Source organism: Camelina sativa, chromosome 7, assembly GCF_030686135.1.
Source record: "Camelina sativa cultivar CO46 ecotype springtype chromosome 7, ASM3068613v1".
Taxonomy (NCBI): Eukaryota; Viridiplantae; Streptophyta; class Magnoliopsida; order Brassicales; family Brassicaceae; genus Camelina; species Camelina sativa.
Genome location: NC_141886.1, coordinates 1,730,318 through 1,749,376, shown reverse-complemented (window position 1 = coordinate 1,749,376; position 19,059 = coordinate 1,730,318). Strand labels below are relative to the sequence as shown.

At 35.7% G+C, this 19,059-nt stretch overlaps 4 protein-coding genes, 1 long non-coding RNA gene and 1 pseudogene across 5 annotated transcripts; 3 read left to right on the top strand and 3 right to left on the bottom strand.

Annotated features, from left to right (window-relative positions):
* Positions 1–214: 214 nt before the first annotated feature.
* Positions 215–1,436, bottom strand: LOC104704187 (putative WRKY transcription factor 46). The gene is made up of 3 exons (XM_010420314.3): positions 1,216–1,436; positions 988–1,125; positions 215–858 (listed from the first exon to the last, which is right to left on the bottom strand). The coding sequence occupies exons 1-3, from the start codon at positions 1,434–1,436 to the stop codon at positions 357–359; spliced, it is 861 nt and encodes a 286-aa protein (XP_010418616.2). The 3' UTR covers positions 215–356.
* A 961-nt stretch (positions 1,437–2,397) lies between these two features.
* Positions 2,398–4,922, bottom strand: LOC104699859 (uncharacterized). The gene is made up of 10 exons (XM_010415252.3): positions 4,497–4,922; positions 4,282–4,418; positions 4,025–4,198; positions 3,697–3,933; positions 3,516–3,616; positions 3,359–3,431; positions 3,206–3,274; positions 3,008–3,115; positions 2,777–2,902; positions 2,398–2,689 (listed from the first exon to the last, which is right to left on the bottom strand). The coding sequence occupies exons 1-10, from the start codon at positions 4,792–4,794 to the stop codon at positions 2,495–2,497; spliced, it is 1,518 nt and encodes a 505-aa protein (XP_010413554.2). The 5' UTR covers positions 4,795–4,922; the 3' UTR covers positions 2,398–2,494.
* On the top strand, positions 4,904–6,668 carry LOC104699858 (3-methyl-2-oxobutanoate hydroxymethyltransferase 2, mitochondrial-like). Its single transcript, XM_087457941.1, has 5 exons — positions 4,904–5,311; positions 5,416–5,544; positions 5,637–5,783; positions 5,995–6,048; positions 6,164–6,668. Exons 1-5 carry the CDS (start codon positions 4,904–4,906, stop codon positions 6,407–6,409), a joined length of 984 nt encoding a protein of 327 aa, XP_087314067.1. The 3' UTR covers positions 6,410–6,668.
* A 69-nt stretch (positions 6,669–6,737) lies between these two features.
* LOC104699856 (pentatricopeptide repeat-containing protein At3g61520, mitochondrial pseudogene) lies at positions 6,738–9,018 on the top strand (annotated as a pseudogene).
* Positions 9,019–13,808: 4,790 nt separating this feature from the next.
* On the top strand, positions 13,809–16,590 carry LOC104699855 (1-aminocyclopropane-1-carboxylate synthase-like protein 1). Its single transcript, XM_087456607.1, has 4 exons — positions 13,809–14,283; positions 14,386–14,507; positions 14,848–15,008; positions 15,410–16,590. The coding sequence occupies exons 1-4, from the start codon at positions 14,115–14,117 to the stop codon at positions 16,425–16,427; spliced, it is 1,470 nt and encodes a 489-aa protein (XP_087312733.1). The 5' UTR covers positions 13,809–14,114; the 3' UTR covers positions 16,428–16,590.
* Positions 16,591–17,933: 1,343 nt separating this feature from the next.
* On the bottom strand, positions 17,934–18,923 carry LOC104699854 (uncharacterized). The gene is made up of 2 exons (XR_015562767.1): positions 18,630–18,923; positions 17,934–18,421 (listed from the first exon to the last, which is right to left on the bottom strand). It is a non-coding gene; the product is annotated as an uncharacterized LOC104699854 (long non-coding RNA).
* Positions 18,924–19,059: the final 136 nt, after the last annotated feature.

The window sequence follows — 19,059 nt, the reverse complement described above, 5'->3', positions numbered from 1 at the left end:
CCGTTTGTCCACTTAACGTTGTGCCTCAAAAGGCTAATTCAACGAGAGTTTGCGATTTATTTGGAAGTCAACAAATAATTGGTGTTTTTTTCCACCAAAAGCAGAGTTCGGACTTTAAATCAACAAAAATGTAGATTTGGGGATTTTAATGACATTTTTCCCAATAATAAACCATGATAGTAATGGTTTTTTAAAATTTTCCATTATTACTAAATTAGAAAAACTTCATTCATCTACTAGATAGCATTTAAAAATAAAGATTATTTCTATTCAGTTATGACTTAAATAGCTTTACGATCCTATGGTTTGAGGAAGAAGCAAAGAACTCTACTATTACAATATCAGAGCTACTTATATTACATCAAAGACCAATCATAACTTAAATCGAGAATACTTTTCAAAGAAGAGAAACACGAATCCTCGGTGGGTGAATTTGCAACAGAAGCAGAAGACGCATATATCAACTCGTTGGTGATTCCAGATTCTGATGTTGTTGTAGGAGAAAAATTCTCCATCAGATTTTTCCAGCCAGTAGTATTCTCAGTCTCGGGATTTGAAAATGAAAACGTTCTGAAAATCTCCTTCTTGTTTTCCAAGTCATCGAGACTTAACATTAATTCTTCAGATTTCACATGGTCTTCTGATTGCTCTCTAACATGATGTAACTTAGGTACTCTGTTTCGTTCTTCTTCTTTAAACAAAGAAATAGAGTGTTTGGTGGTTGATAGTAAATTGCCGTTACATGTGTGACTCTCTAAGTACTTGACTTCGTAACACGAAGAGTCTGCATCTGATCTTTGTACTTGCTTCACCGCTAAACACCCTCGTGTGAATAGATGTGTACATCTATAATATCCTCTGTATTATAAACAAAACAAAGTAAATTAATTTTAAAAATTTGGCAATGTCCACACAAAATCAAACACTATATTATTAAAAATATTGTAATGCTTAGAAAGATATGATTGTAATGATATAATGATATACCTAGGGTTCTTGGATCCGTGAAAATCTTTCTGACCATATTTTCTCCAGCAAAAACCATCATCAAGTTGAGAAGTTCCTTCTTGTTCTCTTCCAACACAAATCTTAACTTTCTCGGACGTCTTCTTCTCCGAGGTTCTTCTGCAGATCAAGAAATAAACAAGAAAAGACAATCATACAAATGTCCTAAAATACAAAACACAAAAATTAATAATCTCTCATTAATTTTACCTCTTCTTGTTGTTACTCGGATCCATTCTCTTGGTCTCGGGGCTTCTCTTAAGAGTTTTCTGATCAAGACTCATCATAACTATTGAATTTTCGTAAGAACGGAGGATTCCATAGATCAAACGCATGTTTGATTCTTTAGAAGAAGGGTTTTCAAATTGTTCATCAACCGATTCACTAGTCACACGTTTTACTTCCATCAGCGTCTCTTCCTTCATTTTCATATTAGTGAAGTTTTGGTGAATTTGAGAGATATGAGCTTTGTCATATATATAACATATATAATGCATGTGTGTCTCTGATTTTATTGTGTTTCTTTGTTTATTTATTTTTTTAATCGTAAAAAGCTTTGGCAAGAATGTGTGTGGAAAAGAAAAAGAAGTTGGAAAGAAATTGACAAAAGGGTTAGACAAATGCCAATCTAAAATATAAAATTTGCGGTTTCCTAAAAGTATATGAAGAATCAAAGTCTTATTATAGATTGGGTTTCTAGTTCACACGATGGATTGATAGTGACGTGTTCATATCTTATTGGCAATAAAGTGATATAATTAACGTATGAAACAACAAATAACTGTTGTTAAGCATTAACATATGAAACAACAACACACATACACACACAAATAGCTGTTTATGATAGGCTCGCACCTGAGTTAGTGTTTCATCAACTTTAATGAGAAGTTCTCCATTTAGAGGATCTAAAAGTGTGTAGATTCGAAGATCCAATCCAGTTTCCCTGCGCTATAAACATAACAGGAAAGAAAAGCTCAGAGACTCCACAACAACACTTTAGTAATAAGTACCAAATTCAAAATTCAGTCTGAGAAGTAAATACACACCAAAGCTCTGTACTCTGTACTTCAGCAGGATTAGCACCAGATAGCCCCTCAGCATCTACGGTAGCTATAAATATTACATGACACAGCCAAAATTTCCTGCAATAGCCGTAATAAAGCACAGTACTGACTGACAGCACCACCTTCCAGTTTGGTAAAATTACTTGCACCATTTCTATACTTATTGTACGATTCGAAACATATAGTCTAACAGATTTCTACAGAGTTCTATAATAGTTGTCTAGTTGACACTTGACATTATATATATATATGATCTCACTATGGCTCACCTGTAAAGTTGGACAATATAGAATCTTCTTCATGAACATTGATTGGAAAGGAAGCTCAAAATTGAAAGACTTTCTTTTACGCACTTAATTCTCAAAGAGGATACAAAGAAGAAAACCACAAGTCATATATGCTCTGAGTCTGACTATTACAAGGAATCAAAAGAGAGGCTTTTTCCCATTGATCATTCCCAACAAATGATCAAGAACTTGTCTTCCAGCATCACGAAGACCCGAATGCATAAACTCATTTGTTACCCAAAGTCTGATACCCGAAATCTGAGAAGCGGTTTCCGTCACTAGCTTGAAGTTTACATACATATCTTCATAGTAAACCGCTGCAGCCACAGGCACCTACCAGAAAGAAAGAGACATGTGAAAACAGAGAACATTGTTTGATCCATAAGAAAAGAAAAACAGATGAAGATTCAGAAAACAGACCTTGTTAGTTTTCAATCTAGCAACATCGTACAACGGAGGCCAATCCTCTTTCTTGGCCAAGAGATCAGCGGCAGCTTTGAATGGCTTCAAGGCATGAATCTCATCAAACATCCATGGAAATATCATCTATGTAATAAATCCAAAATACTAATTTAGCTAACCAACGTGAACCAATCATCCAAGCTTTGAGTATATTTTAGTCATATAATTAGAAATACTTGAAACATGTACCTCTCCCGTGAAAAGTACAGGGTGACTTTCTTTGACTGCCTTCACTGCATCAAATTTGAGCTCAGCTTTTTCCCGTAATCTATGAGCAGACCATCTTGATGAAGCACCCTGAAAAAGTTTCCAATTAAGAGAACATGACAACAACTAGAACCAATGTATGAAATAGGAAAGAGGTTGCGGTATTTGAAGAGACTATACCTCACAGTATATGGCCTCGTGAAGAAGAGCATATAGTGGATTTGTATCAAAAGAATGCCAATTCTCAAACTGCAGCAACGATAAAACATCTCAGACTACAATTCCCTCTTTAACAGATACTCGAAAAACAACAAATTTTTGAGGTTCTCTTACAGCGTTTAAGAAGAACTGACTAATATGTTTTGGAGCTCCAGTAACTAAGACAGGATCCCATACTCTCTCCAACCTAAGATCAATAAAGACGGTGAGATTTAACACAGAACACGTGAGGTGACTGATAAAACAAAATTAAGCAAAGCTAGACTCTTACATATAGTGAAGGCGCTCAAAACCAGTACTTGATCCTAAACCAGAAAGACCAAGAGTTTGAAGACCCTTAGGAGTGAGAATGCCTCCTGATGGAAGAGGTACCTAAAGAAAACGAAACATAGAAAAGTAAAAGAGCTAAACTAAACTGGTCAGAGGATTTGGCAAATGTTGTAATCCCTCACCCCACCGCCTTCAGAATCAGCCAAGTACTTTACGATTTCGCGAACAATCTCAATGTCTTCAGGGAACCTCTTGTAGTATTTTTCGTTTTGGCGAGCAACTTGTTCAAAACCGGCTTCATACACATCATCTGCGGTACATGCTTTGCCAATTGGTGGGATTCCTCCAGTTATTAGCACTTGGTTTAGTCCTTCTGGCGCAAAGCTCAAATACGTAAGTGCACAAAAGCCACCAAAACTCTGCAGAAGAAAAAAATATAAACAAGAAATCAAATGACAAGAACTGAAGTAGACTGACTAATAGACAATACAGAGACAAAAAAAAGCTTACCTGACCCAAAATAGTCCAAGGATCAGCATTAGGAACAAGACGAAGTCTAATAAACTCAGCATCTTTAACTATATTATCAGCTCGAAAGTGAACCAAATAATCAGCTAAATCCTTAGCTGATTTGAATTGAAGCATTGAGGAAGATGTTAAAGGAGTTGACAAGCCTGTTCCTCTCTGTAGGAATCCAAACTCAAATTAAAGCAACACAAAAACTAAGAAAAGTGTCCATAGAAAAGCATTAAACTAAAGTATCATACTTGATCAAGTAAGATAACACGAAACTCTTCACAAGCTCTTTGAATCCATCCACCAGCTTCACTAGGCCTTGGTCCTTCAAATCCTGGACCACCTTGTAAATACAATAAATACGGCATTGCTTGCTCCTCTTTCCCCACTGCAAAATTCAAACTTCAATCAAAATAGCATCATAGAAAGAGTTCTTAAATCGAAAAGCCCCGATCTTTGAAGTTACCCGCAACAATTTCTCGAGCGAAGACGGTGATTTTGGGAGAAGTTTTGGAATAATCAAGAGGGACAATGAATCGATGGTCACGCAATCGGAGCTCCGGCACAGAAAACCACTTCCCTGTGACATGCTCCGACCTCGATTCCCCAGCTTCAGCCATGGAGGTGAACACAAGATAAGATCTCCGGCGACGGTAGAGATTGATAACACCTGAAAGAGACGATTTTGATGGAGTAGAAGATAGAGAGAGTACGAAAGCAGTCAACTTCGGAATCGGAGACACCAGCGCGTGAGTCATCAACATCGTTTTTTTAATTCAAGTTTCCATTTTTTGTTTTTTAAGATTTATCCAAAAAAATAAAAAATAAAAAGTCTCTAAATTTAAAAAACTTTAATTTCATCAGACAGCAACAATGGCTTCATCGCTCGTCCGGAGCTGCTCGCGTGTTTCGAGGGTGGCCTTAACCACCGTCCGGTTAATGAGCAACGTACCGGAAAACACGGTTTACGGAGGACCGAAACCGCAGAACCCGAATCAGAGAGTGACTTTGACGCAATTGAGACAGAAACATCGGAAAGGTGAACCGATAACCGTCGTCACCGCCTACGATTACCCTTCCGCCGTTCACGTCGATACAGCCGGGATCGATGTTTGTCTCGTTGGTGATTCAGCTGCCATGGTTGTCCATGGCTATGACACCACCCTTCCTATCTCCTTAGACGAGATGCTCGTTCACTGTCGCGCCGTCGCTCGTGGAGCCAAAAGGCCACTTCTTGTCGGCGATTTGCCGTTTGGTACTTATGAATCTCGCACCAATCAGGTAAAGTTTGATGCTTTGTTTCAAATTAAGCATCTTGGTGGCTAAATTTTTTTCAGTTAAATCCCTTTGAAATCATTGATTTTGATTGTTTGAATGGTGTTTAGGCGGTTGATAGTGCAGTTAGAGTGCTCAAGGAAGGAGGAATGGATGCTATTAAACTTGAAGGAGGGTCACCTTCAAGGATTACTGCTGCAAAATCCATTGTGGAAGCAGGGATTGCGGTTATGGGACATGTTGGATTGACTCCTCAAGCTATCAGTGTTCTTTAATAAGGTTAGTTTTTTAAGGTGTGATGAAACGATTTTCTCTTATATTGTGTGATTAGGTTGTTGAAACTGCCATGGCTTTACAAGAAGCTGGATGTTTTTCGGTTGTTTTGGAATGTGTTCCGCCTCCCGTTGCTGCTGCTGCAACCTCTGCACTTCATATTCCCACCATTGGTATAGGAGCTGGCCCTTTCTGTAGTGGACAGGTTCGTTTTGACACTCTTTCTTTAGGTTATCTTATTGAGCAAAACTAGGCTTTTTCAGTTTTGTGTGCTTATCTTGTTTGATTGAATAAACCATTTTCTCAATCTTTATTGGGGCTTTTTTGCGTGATCAAAGAGTAAGATAGATCAGCACAAAAAGAGTGAGTTATCTACTATTCTGATAAAGTATGTCGTATTTTTCTTGTGGATGCAGGTTTTAGTCTACCATGATCTTCTGGGGATGATGCAGCATCCACATCATGCTAAGGTTAAATCCTAAACCAATCATCTATCATAATAAATCATCATCCTTCTTCCATCTTCCTGCTTTTACGATCTAACTGTTTCCGCTGTGTTGCATCCTTACATTCTTTTCAATTCAGGTTACTCCAAAGTTTTGCAAACAGTACGCTCAAGTAGGAGAAGTGATCAACAAAGCGCTCTTGGAGTATAAGGAAGAAGTACCTGAACACTTGTTTCCAGGTCCTTCTCACAGCCCTTACAAGATCTCCTCAAGCGACCTTGATGGATTCTTAAGCGAGTTACAGAAGTTGGGATTAGATAAGGCTGCTTCTGCTGCAGCAGCATCAGCTGAGAAGATGGAGCATTCAGATTCACCATCTTCTTAGTGACAGCTATAGCAATTCTCTAAGCTCTTCATTTTGAGTACGTAGTTATGGTTGAAGAAATAAAAAAATCCTTCTATAGGATTAGCTTTTTGCGGGTAAATTGGTGTAAACCATAGAAACTATCTCAGAGTTCAGGGTGGTATCTTGATTAATAAAACAAAGGGGATAGTGTTTTGAGAAAAAATAAATATTTGTCCTTATTCTGTAATAACATAATGAGTGCAATATATAAAACTCATGTTCAGTTTTATGAGAAAAATACAGATTTGTCCTCTTTATGTAAATATTTTAATAGATTTTCTGGGCCAAATAAGTGTTAAAGCCCATTATTGGAAATGGCCCAAACTTCTTGTTCGTTGAGTGACACTTCAATCCGCCGAACAGAGTTCGTCGTCTCACTTCACAAACCTTAACGATGAGTATCGTGCTATCAATTTCCCGGCGCCGGAACTCTTATGTTCTGCTCAACCATGTCAGATTCCTCCGCCGATATTCTGATGATGTTGATCCACCACGGCCGGAAATCAAATCGGAGAGCCAGGAATCCGTAGTAGCCAATTTTTTGGAGAACCTCAAAAGACTCCCGCAACATGATTGGGCGTCGAGCGAGTCTCTAAGCTCACTTCTCGTATCTTCATCTTCTGTTTCTCCTATAGCATTCGCTCAAATCACGCGGCGGCTAGGATCGTACTCTCAAGCAATCTCTTTCTTCGAGTACCTGGATTTGAAATCTGAGTCTCTGGAACGCCGTGAAGCATCTCTCTCCTTGACGTTACAATCGGTTATTGAATTCGCCGGTAGGGAAGGACCTGAATCGCGGGATAAACTTCTCCAGCTTTACGAGATTGCTAAAGAGAAGAACATACCGCCTACTGTTGTTGCAGCTAAGCTTCTGATCCGATGGTTTGGGGGTATGGGTATGGTAAATCAGTCGGTTATTGTATACGAAGGACTCGATTCGGATATGAAAAACACTCCAGTTCGTAATGTTGTAATCGATGTGTTGCTAAGAAATGGACTTGTGGATGATGCCTTCAAGGTGCTCGACGAAATGCTTCAGAGAGAATCAGTTTCTCCTCCTAATAGAATCACAGCGGATATTGTGTTGCACGAGGTTTAGAAAGGAAGGGTTTTGACTGAAGAGAAGCTCATTGGGTTGATTTCAAGATTTAGCTCTCATGGTGTCTCCCCAAACTCTGTTTGGTTGACTCGGTTTATTAATAGTCTATGCAAAAATGGTGGTAGCACCAATGCAGCTTGGGATATTTTGAGCGACCTGATGAAGAACAATGCCCCACTTGAAGCTCCTCCTTTCAATGCGCTCTTGTCATGCTTAGGAAGGAATATGGACATTGGTAGAATGAATGCTTTAGTTTTGAAGATGGATGAGATTGGAATGAGGCCTGATGTTGTGAGTTTAGGGGTCCTTATTAACACTTTGTGCAAATCAAGGAGGGTCGATGAAGCGCTCAAATTTTTTGAAGAAATGTGTGGAAAGAGAAGTGAAGATGGGAATGTGATTAAAGCTGATTCGATTCATTTTAATACTCTCATTGACGGGCTCTGCAAGATGGGGAGGTTGAAAGAAGCAGAGGAGTTGTTGGCAAGGATGAAGGTGGAAGAGAGTTGTGCGTCCAATGCAGTTACTTATAATTGCTTGATCGATGGGTATTGCAGAGCTGGAAGGCTTGAGACGGCTAAAGAAGTTGTTTCTCAGATGAAGGAGGACGGGATCAAACCGAATGTGGTTACTCTTAATACAATCGTTAAAGGAATGTGCAGGCACCACGGATTGAACATGGCGGTTCTTTTCTTTATGGATATGGAAAACGAAGGCGTGAAAGGGAATGTGATTACTTATATGACATTGATCCATGCTTGTTGCAGCGTGAGTAACATAGAAAAGGCTATGCATTGGTATGACAAAATGTTGGAAGCTGGTTGTTCTCCTGATGCAAAGATCTATTATGCTTTGATCTCTGGATTGTGCCAAGCGAGGCAGGATCATGACGCCATTAGAGTGGTGGAGAAACTGAAAGAGGGAGGGTTTTCTCTTGACTTATTGGCTTACAACATGCTTATTGGGTTGTTTTGTGATAAGAATAATGCAGAGAAAGTCTATGAGATGCTAACCGATATGGAAAAAGAAGGGATGAAACCTGATTCCATCACTTACAACACTCTCATTTCGTTTTTCGGCAGACACAAGGACTTCCAGAGTGTTCAGAAAATGATGGAGCAGATGAGAGAAGACGGGTTAGACCCGACTGTTGTAACATATGGAGCGGTAATCGAAGCTTATTGTTCAGTCGGAGAATTAAACGAAGCAGTGAAGCTCTTCAAGGAAATGGGTTTGCAGTCAAAGGTCAATCCGAACACTGTGATATACAACATTCTCATAAACGCATTTTCTAAGCTGGGGAATTACGTACAAGCTCTGTCGCTGAAAGAGGAAATGAAGATGAAGATGGTGAGGCCTAATGTTGAGACTTACAATGCCTTGTTTAAGTGTCTCAAGGAGAAGAGCCAAGCGGAGACATTGCTTAAACTGATGGATGAGATGGTAGAACAGTCATGTGAACCAAATCAGATCACCATGGAGATTCTAATGGAGCGTCTCTCAGGTTCTAATGAGTTAGTTAAGCTGAGGAAGTTTATGCAAGGTTACTCTGTTGCTACTCCGACTGAGAAAGCTTCACCTTTCGATGTCTTTGGCTTGGGATAATGGTTTAGTAGATTCAGTAACTTATAGATTAGTAAAAATGATTTAAAATTTGTCTTTGATTCTGCCGTTCTTCTATACAATTTACACAATCGTTATTTATGTTTGGTTTTATTTTTATTAACCGAAACTAATTTGTGAAAGTTGAAACAAAATCCAGCATGCTACAATTCTCGATGCATTAGGTTAAAGTTAAACAATGAGCCAATTGACTTATGGGCCTCAGATAATCGAGTATTCAGTGAGTTCTCCATTGAGAACAGACACGTGTCTTGAATTGACTAAACGCATCCTAAGCAGAGAGAATTTGACTATAATAAGTTAAGTGACGAGAGGAAGTCAAAGCTGCCCCGTTTATATGTTCAACGAGTTGACTAGTTTTGTTTTAATGATTTTATTGGTAAAACAACAATATTAATCTTAAGATATTTTGATAAGATTGTTGACTAATCGTTAGGCTATGTAAAATTTTTTTTTTTTCCAACATCCTCCACCTCAACTTTTAACATTCTACATCATTTTTTCTTTCTTCCACCTAATCATTTAACACCCAACTCAATTTTAACATTTCCAATAGTTTTGTTTAATATTCTCTCCGTTTCATAATATAAGATATTTAGAGAAGTTTTTTTGTTTCATAATATAGGATGTTTTCAAGTTTTTATGTAACTTTTAGATTAGTTTAATACTTTATATTTTGCAGACTTATTTATGATTGGTTAAACTTTTTTAAAGTGGTCATTTAGAACATCTTATATTTTGAAAGGAGGGAGTAGAATTTAACACTTTACCCCACTATTTTCATTTTATATTTTTATTTTTACTTAATTTGATAACAACACATTTATAGTAATTTAAAATTAATAAAAGTCACATTATTATTTTTTTAAATTGAATTTTATATTTTTAGCTAATATTTTAATATAACAAAAATAAAAATTATTTTTATTAAAACAAATAAAATTACACAAACTTCAAATTCGGAAAATACAAACACACAATACATCTAATATATAGATTTTATAGATTTTTTTATATCCAAATGAAACGAAAATGGTCTCTATATATAGATTTTAAAAAATTATGAATTTTGATATAAATTTCTTTTTAAAAAAAAATGATTACAACCAATTAATTGAGTATAAATAATTGAGAGGAGATAAAAAACACAAAAATATAGATAGCTAATAGGAAAACAACATATGAAAAAAAAATTATATCGGTCAAAAAAACTTTCTCTCACCCCTCCCTCCAATCACCACCTGACACGTATCACTGGAAACCCCACTTCATTTGCATTCAACGGGTTAAATTTATTCAGCTCAGATCAATCCACATCGATTTTCTTTTTTATTCAACACCATTGTTGTCGGCATTAAGCTGATGAAAAAAAGATTCAATAGGCCCATTGTAACTAGCCTTATAAACTCCCCTAAAGGTGGCCTAATTAAGGGACCAAACTCTAGAATACCCTTTTGTTCATCAATACCCTTTTGTGGTCTAAATACCCTTTGACAAAGGGTTGACCAACATATCTCATTTTTATCCTTAATCCTAACCCATTTTTATTTAATAAATCAAAAAAATTTAAAAAGAAAAATATGTGGACTCCATCAATTTTTCTCCACCAATCGGGTTCCTTCTCTCTCCCCATTCTCTACTTTCTCTCCCGATTTCGTCCTCGCTCTCCCCACTGTTACTCCTCTCCTCCTTCCAATCGATACAAATCGAGTCCATAGGGGTCACCACCGTAAGATCTTTCGCGGTTTCGCACCATTATAATCGTGTTTTATTCCCAGTTTCCCACTTACTACGTAGTACGTACGTACGTACAATATATCATGTTTTGTGAGGAAGAAAATACTAATACAGTAATACTTTTGAACCAAAGAAATATTATTATGATAATATTTTTCAAGAATGTAAAATACAACTATTCTCCCAAGACTATTACACTACTTGACAATAAAAATCAATTACATGGTCAGAGATGAATATTTTTAAACATTTGTTTTTTTCTCTACGTTGAATTAACACTTTCATCTGCTAAGAATCTTATGTAAGGTGGATATGGAAATTAAGAACACAGATTCTCTTTCAACTCTTACTTATATCCTTTTACTTTCCTAAAGGTTTGATCGGGACTTCTGTTGTTAATATGGATAAATTAAAGGAGTTATGCATGCTTCTATCTTTATACTGAAAACATGTATAATAATTTTGTAATACTGCAAATAACTCGAAGTTTGGAGTTTTTCTGATTCGATTATTAACTTATTTGACAACTACATTTTTTTAGTTTTCTTGCATGTTAGCGATAGCGCAGACTAGCTAGAGTCTAAAATTAAAATCGATTCCGTAAACAAATTGCTTAAGCTTATGTTAATATGGAAACATCATCCGCACCTAGCTTTCTTAATTAGTTTGTTCTATCATCAATACAAAAAGTAGGAAAATTGTAGGAAATTTAACTTTTGGACATATACAGTTTAGAAAAAAAAATTAAAGATAAAGGAATCCGATGCTGTACATATCTTTATACAACTATCAAATAAATAGTATATTTGTTGAAACACATCCAGTGAAAATGTATAAACACTTTGTACAATAATTTGAGCTAAGTAGCCAACTCAAATATTACTATTTAAATTTTGTTGGAGTGAGTTTTTAACCAAGTTTGTTGACAGATTTTGTAATTTTTAATTAATCGTCATGCATCGTCGACAGACCCAAACCGATGAAATCTGGGGCTCCATACGGATTAAGGAAAAAATAACATCAAAGTTTTTGTTATACAAACAAAATATGCATACAAAATAAATTGATAGAAACTCTTGTTTTAAATGAATAATATTCTGAAAAACTTATGAATAATAGCATTTTTTGTGTGTTTTTCTTAAAATGGGGCCTCTTTGCAATAATAAAAAAAGAAAAACTCAAGTGAAATCCATTGAAATGTTTCATGCCATTAAAATGGGACCCATTGAAATGTTTCATGCCAATGTGTTCAAGTCCGGCTCTGGTTGTCGAAAAACGATTTTATGTCACAATCAACCTTACAACCGATTTGGCAAAGAGACGCATTACATGTATATGCTTAAACATACTACTTTGGAAGCTGAACCATTATAGCTTTAGTTCCGATCATTCGTCGTTTGTATTTGTTAGTCGTACGTCACAGTTTAAGGCCAAAGTATATATCTATCACATGCATTTACGAAGTAAGAAGAATTATAATTTATTAGTAAAAACTAAAATAAAGGATATATATATATGAAAGAGTTGACGTAACAATTAACATCAATATGGAAAAGTTTATCATCACTAACCAAGATTCTATAGGGGACAGCTAAGATCACACTACAGTCCGTCTATACAAAAAGGCATTTCGTTACACGTGCGTGTACGTATTCTTTTCCCCTACAAATACAAACTAATAATAAGAAAACGAGTAATCACTCAATTCAAATACAACGTGTCCATCTAGTTTTAGACTTCTTCATCTCCGACCAATTCAATTTAAGGCAAATTTGATTTAGAGAGAAGTTTTACTATAAATGGCTAAATGTCATACATCTTAAAAGCCGTCCACAAAGATCTTTGATCTCCAATTCCTTAGTGGACTGCTGTCACGTGTCCAATACTTTCAAATTTGGTTTCACATGTTAATTTGTAATTATGAGTTACTATATAAACATAATGAATGACCTTGAAGAAGTATTAGAGCTTCACAACCAACCCCATTACCGAAGTATTTGAATCATTTTTCTTCCTCTTAAACTAATTTAATCGCACGAGATTAGACCATAGGTCACGTTGCGGTCGACACGCAAAGTAATTTTAAAGCTTAAATATATGATTTGACCAAGTTTAACATAGTTTTATAATCTGGAAAATAGATTATTAGTTAACTAACGCTTCTTGAATACGACTGTAACATCTTAATGTTCAAATGTAAATTTACAAGAAACTATGTATTGAAATACTTTATTCTTAAGATTATTCGGATATTATGTCGAGCCTAAAATTTAAAGCTCTTTTTTATTTTTCTAAAAATGTAAAATACCAACAAGTCAAGGTAAACATTTCTCCCCGAATCTAGATCAACGTGGGTCTAATAATAGAGTTCGTAAGACTTGAACTTTTTTTATTTTGTTACTACGACCAATCTGCTTCCGTATCTGCATTACTACGTTATCCTTGAAGCAGTATCGACTTTTAATTTGTTCATTCTCTTTTGTCTTTAAACCTCGTGGTTGATTTAATTGTTTAATTAAAATCAATGGAACACAAAAGTCTTTTTAATGTTATTAGTTAGTACCGTGATACCAAGTCTTCTGTATTTTCTAACATAATTAATAAATAGTCTGGTGTACTCCAAAACATTCTTAATAACAAATAAATACAAGTATATATACTTTGCGTTACAATGTTTAGCGTTTTACATAGGATCGTATCTAAAGTTCTTAACAATTCAAATGTACCATATGCATGGGTATAGGTTTGTAACATTTATCATCACTACGTTGGAACTAGATTCATCAGTTATATGTTTGCACAAAAAAAATATTCATCAGTTATAGAAATTAATTGTTTATTCATTTATTGATTATAATAGCATTAATAACACTCTTTCTTTTTATGTTATATAAGTAGTTCCCTTTCAAGAAAAAACATGTTATTGGTATAGAGTAAAAAACAATAACAAATACTAAAACAAAACATTTTGGCTCTAGGTTTGACTTTATGGAAGCACATTTTGTCCCCACAAAAAAAAAAAAAAAACTTTTATAGATAACAGAAAATTTCAAATAAGTTTCCGAATAGTGGAAACAAGTTTCTTTCATATGGTCTCTATATTTCACTATAAATAATATCATCAAAGGCTCCCATTATATTTCGTTTATATCACAAGCAAACCGATCCATATCAACTTCACAAAACTCACACACGTTGTTCAAATTACTCGATCGGATATATATAATGTCTCATCATCAGGGTGCGAGTCTCCTATCCAAATTAGCCTCCGGTGACAAGCATGGAGAAGCTTCGCCGTACTTCGACGGCTGGAAAGCTTACGACAATAATCCTTATCATCCGACTCATAATCCACAAGGTGTTATTCAAATGGGTCTCGCCGAGAATCAAGTTCGTCTTCTTATATAATTCATACCACCTAGTAATGAATGAGTTCGTTACTTTTTTCTTCTTCTAATACGTTTTCCTATTTTATTTATGTTTTTTTTTTTTTCAGCTTTGATCAAGGATTGGATAAAGGAAAATCCACATGCATCTATTTGCACGGCGGAGGGAGTTGACTCCTTCTCCGACATCGCTATTTTACAAGATTATAACGGTCTCAAACTATTTAGACAGGTATTCTCTCATTTCTTATAAGTTCTGTATTCGTATTATATAAGGTATATACATATGTTACAGTATCAAGTGTTTTTTTATGCTTGAACTATTAATTCTGTAAATCAATGGAAGTGGTAAATTAAATATTGTATAAAATATATAGCTCATTCACGTATGTTTTGTATAGTGATATTATACACCTTACATTTATGGGAGATTATGATTCTAATTTTTTCTAGTCTTGGGAATTTTTTTCCTTTTTCTTTTTCTTTTGGGAATTAATTTGAGATGTGTAAATTACTAGAATTAATGATTTGTTTTAATAATAATGGTTTGTTTGGGGATGGAAAATAAAAAGGCGATTGCGGCGTTTATGGAGAGAGCGAGAGGCGGAAGAGCGAGTTTTGAGGCGGAGAGGGTGGTGATGAGCGGAGGAGCCACCGGAGCAAATGAGACGCTCATGTTCTGTCTTGCTGATCCCGGCGACGCTTTTCTCGTCCCTACTCCTTATTATGCCGCGTACGTATTTACACACACACTTTGTTAGTATTCAAATAAATATTAGTTTACCAATTAATTATAACTTGAAAAGACATATGAATTAGTGATTTTTGGTGTTATAAAATAGAATTAGTGATTAAGATAAAAGTAATCGAAAAGGGCTAAAGTTTTAGTTACTGTATAACACATATTTATTTTGGTTGCTTGGTCAAAACCAAAATCTCTTCTAATAATGCGTTTTCAGAATAATTAAAAATTGTGATAGATTATAACTCATTTTGATTGGTTCAATATTTTGGTTGCAACTGTATATATATCGACCATTGACCCTTAACAAAAGTCAAACCACTAATTAACACTTAGTTGACTTACTCTTCACTCTCAGAACTAATCAATGATTACTTTGTTAAACATTTCAGATTCGACAGAGACTTAAGGTGGAGAACTGGAATTAGAATAATCCCTGTGGACTGTAACAGCTCAAACAATTTCCAGGTGACAAAACATGCCCTAGAATCAACATACCTTACAGCCCAAGAAACCGGTATCAAGATCAAAGGCTTGATTCTCGCGAACCCATCAAACCCTCTTGGAACAACTCTTCATCAAGAAGCTCTTGAAACCATTGTTAACTTCATCAACGACAAGCAAATTCATTTAGTCTGCGACGAAATCTACGCTGCCACCGTTTTTACTGAGCCAGGATTCATCAGTGTCGCAGAGATCATCCAAGAGATGGTTCATGTTAACCGAGACCTGATCCATATCGTTTACAGTCTCTCAAAGGACATGGGTCTTCCCGGTTTCCGTGTTGGAGTGGTTTACTCATACAACGATGCTGTTGTGTCCTGCGCAAGGAGGATGTCGAGTTTTGGATTGGTCTCCTCGCAGACCCAAAGTTTTCTAGCTGCTATGTTGTCTGATCAGAGATTTGTGGATAACTTTCTTATTGAGGTTTCAAAGAGAGTAGCAAAGAGACATCGTATGTTCACGGGAGGGCTTAAAGAGATGGGTATCTCTTGCTTGAGAAGTAACGCCGGTTTATTCGTCTTGATGGATTTAAGGCAGATGCTTAGAGACCAAACCTTTGAATCCGAAATGGCGCTTTGGCGGGTGATTATCGATAAGGTCAAGATTAATCTATCTCCTGGCTCGTCGTTTCACTGCTCTAAGCCAGGTTGGTTCCGAGTTTGCTTTGCTAATATGGACGAAGACACACTCCAAACTGGACTTGAGCGAATCAAAGACTTTGTGCTTGGAGACAGAGCCAACAAGATTAATAATAACTGTAACTGCCTTTGCAACAACAAAAATGAGAACAAGAAACGTAAGAGTTTTCAAAAGAATCTCAAGCTGAGTTTCTCGTCGATGATGTACGATGAACATGCTAGGTCACCAAAGTTGATGTCCCCTCATTCACCATTGCTCCGAGCTTAAAATCGGTTCTATGATAATGCTCAACTAGATTGTGTCTATATCAAAATTAACAAAGTAGATATGTAGATGACTCAATCAACGGAATATGTATTACTGAAAGTATGTAACTATCTGTATACTAACTATATAAGAATTTTCCAACAAGTAAATGTTCACCTTCCAATGAGCACATAGTAATAATCAAATTATGGAATGAAACATGTTCTTTTGTCTGTAGCTTGCACCTCAAGCTACAACTTTTGTTCTGCAGCTTACTTGCACCGACAGCTTTTTCCTTGATTTGGTATCTTGATGAATTTTATAGAAACGACTAACTAACGAATCAAACTAACCAACTACTCAAAAATTAATTATCAATGCCAAATTATACAATCTAACTTCCATAATTTCGATTATTATAAAGAAAAGATTAATACAAACATTTTGCTAGCTAAGTCATTTGATTTCATTATATAAAGTAGTACCAAAACCATATATATAACACCAATCTCTGCAGAGAAGTGTCGTAAAATCTGAAATTATGTTGAAAGAAAAGATTACATATAATAATCGAAATTATGGAATGAAAGATGTTCTTTTGTCCGTAGCTTGCACCTCAAGCTACAACTTTATCATGTTATCCTACACTTCTAGCTACAGCTTTGTTCTGCAGCTTACTTGCACCGAAGCTTTTTCCTTGATTTGGTATCCCGATGAATTTTACAGTAACGATTAACGAATCAGACTAACCAACCACTCAAAAATTATCAATGCCAAATTATACACATAATTAACTACTCCAATTAGTACAAGAAGAACAAGTCTGTTTCATGTTCTCTGTTTTCTTATGCAGAGATGCTGCTGCTCTAGCTCATTTTTGGGCTTGGCTGGAAAAAGAAGTGCATAAGAATGCGAACCTAACAGAGGTAGATGTGGCTGACAGGCTCCTTGAATTTTGTTCACTGCAAGAGGGTTTTATGGATACAAGCTTCGACACAATAAGTGGTATGGTTATTGTCATCTTCCACATAGTCAATATACACTCAGTGAGTGATATGCATTCCTTTCTCCTTGATTTTGTAGCATGTCGGTCTTACTAAATAATATATGATAATACTCAACTAGATTGTGTCTATATCTTATATGTAGATGACTCAATAAACAAAATATGTATTATTGAAAGTATGTAACTATCTGTATACTGCTATATAAGAATTTTCCAACAAGTAAATGTTCACCTTCCAATGAGCACATAGTAATAATCGAAATTATGGAATGAAACATGTTCTTTTGTCTGTAGCTTGCACCTCAAGCTACAACTTTGTCCTGTTATCTTACACACTTCTAGCTACAGTTTTGTTCTGCAGCTTACTTGCACCGACAGCTTTTTCCTTGATTTGGTATCCTACGACTAACAAATCATTCAAAACTAACCAACCACTCAAATAAGATCAATTTCAAATTCTACACAATCATTGACTACTCCAATTAGTACAAGAAGAACAAGTAACCATTGAGGCTTCTCTGTTTCATCTATAGATAAAAAAAAAAAAAAAAAGTATACAACAGACATGTATACTTCTTCTCATAGATTTGATTTCATCATATAAAGTAGTACCAAAACCATATATATTACACCAATCTCTGCAGAGAAATCTCGTAAAATCTGAAATTAGGTTAAAAGAAAAGATAACAAACATTTTGCTAGCTAACTCATCTGATAACTACAAGTCTTAAGCTCAACATTATCAATCTCCAAAACATCAGTCGGAAAATCACATCCACCGTCGTTCATCATCCTCTTCTTCTTCTCCGATTCTTGACCAACAAGCAAATCACAAGGCTTAGGATCAACACCACTCGTAACACCTTCAACATCGCTACACATCCAAATCACTTTCTTATGCTTAGCCGCCATAGATATCGTAGCATTCGAGATACAAATCCCAGTAAAAGGATCTCCAGAGATTCCTTCCAACCTCCCCGCCATAGAAACATTCTCAGCTACAATATCTCTGTAATTCATTCCGGTTATCTCCGGTAGAGCGTGAGGGTCATAATTAGAAAAAAGAGAAGAGTTTAGATTAGGAAACAATATGGGTTTTGTATTGGATTAGTTACTTAAGTTAGTTAAAGAGGTGACTATAAAAGTTTAGTAACTGTTGAAAAGTTCTGATTTTTGAGAATGAGAGAGCTAATCAATAGAGAGAGAAAGAGAATTACCTTGTGACTTGTGAGCCTTTGTGAATGTGGATGAAGCTAAATGGTTTTGATGAGGAAGGGAGTGGAGAGAATTAAGTATTTATAAGTGGAGAAATAATGGAGAAAGATACGAAATTTTTGTCTGAGTGTGTTGGTGAGCTTATATGTTCAGCAATGATTTTATCTCTTAGTGTTATCAATTGATTGGGAGATATAGCGGCGATAACATTGTTTTCAGAAAATGCTGAAATAGTAGCAAACAGAAACATATCCTTTTTGTGGTTGATATATACTGTACTAGCTAACAGATGCATGTCGTTACTATATGCCCATAATTGTTATAAACGTAAAGATGAATTTCTGAGTACTGACTAGGAAGAGAAGAGGAGACTAATTGGATTATGTGTATCAGGCTGTGTCATCACTCTCTTAATCGAATTCCTCTAATCAA